The 8,172-nt window shown below is 59.9% G+C and overlaps 1 protein-coding gene across 1 annotated transcript; it reads right to left on the bottom strand.

The window, feature by feature from the left end:
- Nucleotides 1-6: 6 nt before the first annotated feature.
- FNDC4 (fibronectin type III domain containing 4) lies at nt 7-6,615 on the bottom strand. The gene is made up of 5 exons (XM_026846062.1): nt 4,302-6,615; nt 3,519-3,723; nt 2,607-2,696; nt 2,054-2,187; nt 7-228 (listed from the first exon to the last, which is right to left on the bottom strand). The coding sequence occupies exons 2-5, from the start codon at nt 3,706-3,708 to the stop codon at nt 193-195; spliced, it is 450 nt and encodes a 149-aa protein (XP_026701863.1). The 5' UTR covers nt 3,709-3,723; nt 4,302-6,615; the 3' UTR covers nt 7-192.
- Between the last annotated feature and the right edge of the window lie 1,557 nt (nt 6,616-8,172).

Below are 8,172 nucleotides of genomic sequence, written 5' to 3'. Positions count from 1 at the left end.
GACGGGCGCTGCATGCGCGGCTGGGCGCCGGCCCGTGCACGGCCCCGGACAGGCGCCCTCGGGAAAGCGTGAAGTTCTGATCGCGGATCTTCGCATGCAGAGGTCCAGGGCGCCTGGTGCTGCCTCCTCTTCCAAGGCCTGCTTCGGCTCTGCAGGACGCCCGGGGCCTCAGACGCAGAGCTGGTGCTGCACTTACACCTCGATTATATTGACTGAGGGAGACTTCTTCTATGAGAGAAAAATCTGCTTTCAGGCCGTGCTTTGCCTCGCCCCTGGGCTGCAGCCCCCCGCAGAGCCCCAGGGCACCGGGACCAGCAGGCCCTCACTGCAGCGGAGCCCTCGGCCTCAGCATCTGCCTCGGGAGACCCAGGAGCTGATCCAGCCCCAGCCTCCGCCCTGCTGTGCTCCCAGGCAGGGTCAGGCAGCTCGTCGGCAGCGCCTGGTGCCCCCCTCCAGGCAGGTCCTGCCTCCCCAGGAAGCCTTTGTGCCCACCGCTGTGCCCCAGCACTCCTGGGCCAACCGGCTCCTCAGCCTCCAGCCCTCCACTGGCTTCTATCGGGTCGGCAGTGGTAGCCACGCTACACCCGGTGCCCTGGGACAGGAGGCAGGTGCAGGGACGGAGCAGAAGAGGCAACTCGGGGGTGGGTGGCTATGGCCACGGGGAGAGAACCCACGAGCAGGGGGTGACCAGAGCAGGGACGGGTGAGCCCAGCCGAGGGCCGGGCCCATCTCGCTGCCATGCCCCTGGAGCTGTCGGCGAGGGGGATTTCCTCGAGAACTGTTGCACAAACAGGCGCTTCATGCTACGAAGAGCGTGCTCACAGAGGATACAGCAGGTACGCGAGCTCAGAGAGGGTGCTGGGGAGGGAAGGGGTCCCAGCTGCCGCACTTGTGTGCTGTAGCGCAGCCCCGCGTGCAGAGCAGGGTGCAGACGCGTGTCCCCAGACCCCGCGGCATCCCAGGGCTGGGATGGCAGGGGCTGCACCCCCGGCTGCTGTTCACAGCTTGGCCCTGAGGCCAGGAGGGGAACTGGAGCTTTTTCTTTCCCAGACCCCGCTCCCAGCTTTGTAAGCAAGGACTGCAAGAATCAACCACGGTGCTGGCACCCTTGCAGGTGACAAGAGTAGGGTGGCTGCAGGAGGACAAACTGAGGTGTGCTGGGTGAACTCTGCAAGCAGCAGGACAGGCCTTTGCACCTGCCTTTGCACCTGTATGAGCAGGGTCAGGCTGTAGTAGGGATCCAAGAGGAGGGATCTTTTTGGCAACAAGTAACAAGAAGCTGAAAAATCTGCAAGAAGAGAACCGGGGACCTGAAGTCCAAACAGGAGGTTTCTGCACCTGACATCCACTGGAAACCAAGACGTGGAAGCAAAAGGCAGTCAGGCAACACAGTGAGTAGAGTTCCCACCGTTGCTAGAGGAGGCAGATGAGACACAAGGGAAAACCTGCTGCAAGGTCCTGTCAGAGCATGTGCATCAGGGTTATCAGTTACTGTCTTTGTCATGTGTCAGGCGCTGAGGGAACAGCCAGATGGAAGTACTGCCCCCTCCCCATCCACAGCCTGGCACAGCACCTCCGTCAGGGCGGGGAAGGGGCTCTGGGGTCCTTCCCACAGAGGACACGTGTCGCGATGGCCTGGAGCAGGCCCTGGTGAAGGCAGAGAATGAGCAGCAGTAGACTGCTGCAGGAACTATAAGAACATCTGCCCAGCTTGCCTGCCTCCTGCCTGAACAGGCAGGAGCTAGACCTGCCTCTGGGACGCAGGGGTGCAGCGTGGAGGGGCAGGGGCAGGGTGACAGGACGGGTACAGCGAGGGGCAGGTACCACCCTGCAGCGTGGGAGCCATCCCGGCTGACAGATCCTGCCCTCTCTTCCAACGTGCCTCCTGCTCTGGGGCACACACGCTGCCCCAGAGAGACCGGGGCTCACCACACCCTACACACTCTCAGTTTTGAGGGTGAGAGCATGAGCTGGGGTGCTTGTTTCTGGAGAGAGCCAGCATCTGTCCTGGCAGCAAGCCAGCAGACGTCCCAGGCCATCCCTCCCCACTCACCTTGCTCCGCAGCAGCCCTCCGCTCGGTCGCTCTGGCGTGCTGTGCTCCGAGGACGGCTTCGTCTTTTCCTTGTTGTTGTTGGAGTCGTTGTCCTTGATGATGTCATACTGTCTGCAGAAGAGGGCGATGACCGCTGCCAAAAGACAGGGGGTGAAGGACTCCCTCATGCTGGCTGACCCCGCCTGCCCTCCCTGCAGCGTCCCAGCTGGAGAGCCCCCGGGTGCTGGTCACCCACACCCTCCATTGTGTCAGCCCCGGCCGCCACAGGCACACATGGCCAGACCCGTCTCCTCAGGCCGATGAGGCACGTGTGTGGCTAAAGCCATCGGGGCCCATGCGAGGTGTGAGGTGCCTACGGCTCAGGGCTCTGGGGCCAATGGCGGGCATTGAGGTGCTCGACTGGCTCAAGCTCCTGCAGACTCAACTGACTTTCTGGAAAGGGTGCCAGACCCACACCAACATGCCTCTGCACTCTCTTGAGCCCCCTCCTCCTCAGGCACCCTGGGCTGCAGCTCTGCCTCAGCCTGCTGGAACGTCGCTTGTGGCACTCACCTGCCCACATGAGCAGCACAGCCACGATGATGATAATCTCGCCTGTCTGCAACTGCCTGTCTTTGTCCAGCCCCTCCATGGTGATGTCACCTGCAGAGAAGAGAACCCAGGCAGGGCTGGCAGCAGATACCCTCCCACCAGGTCCTGCTTCAGGACCAGCAGTGCCTGAGGATCTGAGAAGGAGCTCCAGGGCAGAGAGGCCCACCTCCCCCAAACAAGGACGGGTGTGGGATGACATCTTGGCTGGGGAGAGGACAAGCAGCCTGCGGCATCCTGCGGCAGGTAAATCATCCTCGGTACCAAAGGGATTCTAATGGCTTGTTTGGGTTCAAGCGGGGACTGCACAATGCATGGGATCAATCACTGTGGTTACTCTCTACGTAGGGACCAGACCCTGAGTTGGACACAAAAGTTCTGAGGAAAGTAAACCACCTGCTTGCCCTGCTGTATTCTTCTCAAGTCCCCCTCCTATGGCTAGTGCCAGGATCCCCTCTGGGCATCCGTCTCTCTTGGATCATCTCTCATGGACCAGCATGTAGGCAACCCCACGGCAAGAAGGCACAACATGGGTATGAGTAGGAAAGGAGACTGTGGGGCTCTGTCATTTGTCCTTTGGTAGCTGGTGGGCTGGGAGATCTGAGAGCCTGTTCAGTATCTCTCCTATGGGCAGCAGCTGAGCCAGCCACAGCAGTCCCGGCCACATCCCACTTACCTGAAAGGGGCACCAAGACCTGGGACAGGAGGGCACTAAACCAGAGCCTGGGGACATTACTGTGGCCATAGTGGACACAACAGCAGCCTGTGCAACCCCGTGGCCCGTTGTGACACTGTCCCAGGCAGCCTGCTGCTCGGGGCAGCACCTTCCTCGGTGGGTGCTGGCCCCCTGCCCACGTCTGGAAGGAGCTGCCTCACCTTGGTTGGAGCTGTTGGAAGGGAGGCGGTCCGTCTCCTTCAGGGTGCGGAAGTGGACACGCTTACTGGCCTGGCTTTCTCCGTACAGGCCGATGCTCTGCACCTGGATGATGTAGTCGGCGTCCTCCGCCAGGTCCCAGAGCACGCAGGCACGGTTGGTGGTGTTCACCTCCCGGATGAACCGCTGCATCTGCCCGTCCTGCCGCTGCCGGGGAGGAGAGGGAGAGGGAGAGGGAGAGGGAGAGGGAGAGGAGCCGTCATCCCCGGGGGCTGCTCCCAGCCGCTGGGCACTGGCCCCTGCCCGCCAGCCCACACTGGGCACAGCGCCCTTAACTCAAAGACCCAGAAGATCATCCAGACCAACCGTTAACCTAAACTAACTCCCTTCCCTGGCAGCCACCCACCGCGGGGGGGGCCAGGCTGGCCAGCACTTTGCAGTGCAGCATCCCTTTGTGGCCTGAGCGCCTCCCTGGGGCAGCCACCATCCCCTGGGGCTGCGGAGGTGGAAAACGCAAGCAAAGAAGGGGTATGTCAAGGCCGAAGCACCATCCTTATGCAGAGAAATCGCAGGGAAGCCACTGGAGGGATGGCCACCCCTGGCGTGGCCCGTGGCCTGCTGCCTCCCACCAGGATGGGTGGCTCGGGCAGGGCGCCCTGGCGAGGGCTGCTCAGCGCAGAGTGTCCTCGGGGGGAGCAGAGCAGCTCCAGGCTGCGGAGGAAGGACTGACACAGGAGCATGCCAGTGGTGGTGAGAGGGGTCCCCAGGGAACAGAGCCCGGATACCTGCTGCAGGATGGCATAGCCGATGACCACGTCTCCTTCTGGGACGTCCCAGGAGACTGTGGCAGAGTTTGCCTTCAGCTGTGTCACAGTCACGTTGACGGGGGACGGTGGCCTGTCTGGGTGAGCCAGGGATGGACCAAGGCAGGGCACAGGAAAGAGGCAAAAGAAGATGTCTCAGAAGAGGCAATGCCCCTGCACACCACCATGGGCAGCCTCTCCAACACCTGCCCGCGGCAGCCCACTGCCCAGGGCCACGGGGAGCCGCTTCTCGGGTGAACCTGCCCCAGGAGAGGAGCGGCACAGCCCGTGCACGCGGCTGAGCCCCTGCCAGCAGCAACACACGCATGGCACGGTGCCTCCTGGGCCGGTGCTGCCCGTGGTGGAGGGGTGCTGTGCAGGCAAAGGTGCTCCCTGCCTGCACAGATACCGCTCCGTGGCACCCGCTGCCTTTGGCAGCCTTGGCTCGCTGGCCAGGACTCCTCCCTGCTTGACTGTTGGTGAGAAACGTGCTCCCTGCACACCTCACCCTCTGCAGTGTCCTACAGCAGGGAGGGAGGACGAGCTCGCGAGGCACCTGACTGTCTCTGCTCTGAAGGGCCCCTTGCAATGGCAGACGTAGCCCCTTGCTCGCGGTACCTGTTCCCCACACAGGGGATTAGCGATGCTGACCACGTACCTGGGCTGCCAGATCCACCTAAAGACACAAAGGGCCCCCAGCGGGCTCCTTCCACCTTGCAGCCATCGAAATGGGAAGTGCATGGAGGCCTGTCCTGAGCAAAAAAGAGTTTAAGAGACCATCATGGCAATTTAACGAGTCCCTGCAGCTCAAAATCACTTGAAAAGAGAAGTGCCTGCAGCCTGGCTCAGGGCACTGCAGAGACCCTGCCAGCAGAGAGGGGAACAGCATTCACACCAGCTCTTCACGAGGGCAGCTGCTCGCAGACCTGAGGTGCCTTCACAGCTGCTCAGATGTTGGGAAGGTTCCTTCCTTCAGCTCCAGCACTATCAGCAGGGCTGCCTGTCATGATGAGCTCCTGCTCAGCCTGGGCATGGAGTAGATTCTTGGCAGGGAAGTCCCATGTTTCTGTAGGGTCCAGAAAGTCCAAACAAATCCTACATGAATGCAATTCTTCAACCAAGACTGTGACGATAAAATCAGGCTCCTCTAAGCTCTGGGGCTGCCCTGTGGATGTGCATATCACGAATGCCTGGCACACCACCCAGAACTGCGTAGGAAGCAGCCCAGACACGGTATTTATATATCAACTGTGACAGAAAAATGGGGCAGCTTGGAATAAACACACTATGCAATTCAATCTGGCCATCTCATCTGCCTGGCATTACTCCTTGCTCTAGAGTGGGGAGGCAAACCCAAAGCAGAAGGCAGAGCTGACTCTCCCAGCAGCGCAGTGCCATCGGCTGCAAAGCTGGCAGCAACACCACCCTCCAGAAAGCTGCCCTGACTGACCCATGGTCTGCACCATCACTGCTTTGAGATTTCACAGCACCAAGAGCGTGGCGGGATCCTGCACAGGTGCACAGACCTGCATGTAAAGCTAAATTTTGTCTGGAAATCAGACACGGGAGTGCATGAACGAAGCCTGCTGTTCATGTGTCCTCCCTCCCTGTAAACAAGACCATGTCCCACAAGCTGCTTGTGTAGCACAAGTTCAATGCTGTGATTTATACAGATAGAAAAAGAGCCCCAGAGGGCACCTGAAAGCAAAAAAAGAGAGAACCATAACACTGCCAACAGCCACAGCTGGAGCGGCAAGGAAAGGCAGGTCCTGCAGGTCAGCTCTATTTAAAGGTATTTGTTCCCATCTGAGTATCCCTGGCTCCAGATCAGACCAGGAAAGGGCTGTGATTCCCACTGGGAGGAATGGAGGGCTGTGGTCTGCTGTGGGCCATGACAACAGATGGGAGGGTCACCCACAGAGCCCAGAGGACAGACCAGGGCTGAGTGCGTCCCCAGCAGAACCTGCCGCGTCACCAGATCGAGTCACTGGAGACGGCACAAACAAGGACATCACAGGATGCTGCGTCTTCTCGTTCAGAACATGAGGCTGGAAAACTGGAAAGGATTCAAAGATGCACTCGAGCATCCTCTACCCCATGAAGAGTGTGTCTCCTTAGAGTTTTGCCAGTGGGAACCTGGTTCAGCACTCTCACCTCTGAGCTATGTCCTCACCTGCAGGCCCTGGTCTCCCACGAGCCAACAGCAAAACGGGCTGAACAAAGCTGCAGTCCCCAGACCCGGGCACTGCCAGGGCATGTCTGTCTGTGCGCGCGGGAGCTGAGCTCCCCACAGACGGGCCAGCGTGTGGCTGCACAAACGAACCACTTTGGTCTGAACCAGCCCACACGTGCCCAAACCACCCTGGGCATGGCTGAGGAGCTAGCACCAGCATGAGCCATTCCCAGCAGGCAGCACTGGTGTGCTCCCCTCTTTGGGACTGGTGAGCTTAGTGCTATGGGTGTGCCCTGACCCTGTCAGCTGGCCTCAGGGCAGGAACAGGACCTGGCACTTCACAGGATACATCCACAGGAATAAATTAGGCAGCTTCTTCCATCTAAGTAAATGAGAAGAGGTCAGAACATGCCCAAAGGTGGCAGTTGGACTGCCCAATCTTTAAGGGTATGTGAGGAAATTAAAGGCAGGGTCTGACATCTCTGCGATGCACAAGTCTGGATGGAGCTTGTAGCAGGCTCCCTGCTCTGCACAAGAATTTTCTAGACTTCTGCAGGGAGCCCAGCCTGGCCCAGCCCAGGTTTTCAGTCTGGGGATGCTGAGACATGGCCCTGGGGCTGAGTCACTCTGATTTGAGAACAAGGGCACTGTCCTGCTCCACCAGCCACGCTGCTGGGTCCACGCGGGGCTGACAGCAGTGACCTGCACTCAGCCAGCGCCCGCACAGGCCCCGCGCAGGGACCTGCGCTCCCAGGTAGCCGACGGGCGTCCCAGGGGCCACCCCAGCCTGGCATCAAACTGCAGAGAGGATGCTCAGAGCCAGCGCTCTGCTGCTACACCCAGAGCCGGGCCCCAAATGTCTCCAGTGGAGAGGGGTGAGGGCAAGGGGACACGGGGGCACAGGGGGGCCTCGGCATGTGGCTCGTTTGCGTTTCAGCCCTCACACACTGTAAACACCTTTGTGCAGGCTCCAGGCAAGCAGACCTGAGCCTGCGTGACAGTGAGATCTGAAGGTGTCCTGCCTGCATGGAGAAAGGGGTGTCCCTTGGTCAGTTTGCAGTTCAGCAAACTGCAGAGAAGACATTTCTGAGCACACGGGATTTGCACACCCAGCAGGAAGAGACTGGACAAGAAGTTTCCGAAGTCGAAACTAGAGAAGTTTACCCTAGAAACACGGAGCGATGTTTAATGCCAAGGATATGCAAGATGAGGCCTCACTGGAAGCCGTAACAACCAGACCTCCAAAGGGCAGCTCGCACCATAGAAAGCTTTGCACATGATCCCCGCGTTCAGCCCAACATTGTCCAGCCTGCCCTGCAGCCCAGGTCAGAGCAGTTTCATGCCAGCGCCGTTGCCATAAAGATCTGCGAGTGCAAGGGCTCCAAAGACGTACTCTCTGAAGCCAACTATTAAAAACATTCCTATCAAGCCAAGATGCTCCAACACCCTGCTGGGCTCTCTGGGGAAAGCATGCCACAGCTAAGCCCTGCCCAATGCATTAATCGCTAATGATTCTGCATCATTTATAAGTTATCCGGCTTCACTTTTGATTAAGCGATGAGCACCACCACAGGCAGAGCAGCCGCTTCAGGCCTGGCGCAGCCCTTGGTCCCGTCCGCGGGGCAGCCTGCGCAGAGCGGGGGAGCTGGACCCCTGTGCCGGGGCGCGGCGGTGGGACCG

Source organism: Athene cunicularia, assembly GCF_003259725.1.
Source record: "Athene cunicularia isolate RWA chromosome 3 unlocalized genomic scaffold, athCun1 chr3_part1, whole genome shotgun sequence".
Lineage (NCBI taxonomy): Eukaryota > Metazoa > Chordata > Aves > Strigiformes > Strigidae > Athene > Athene cunicularia.
The sequence above is the reverse complement of the archived record's forward strand: the minus strand, read 5'-3'. Positions and strand labels throughout refer to the sequence as shown.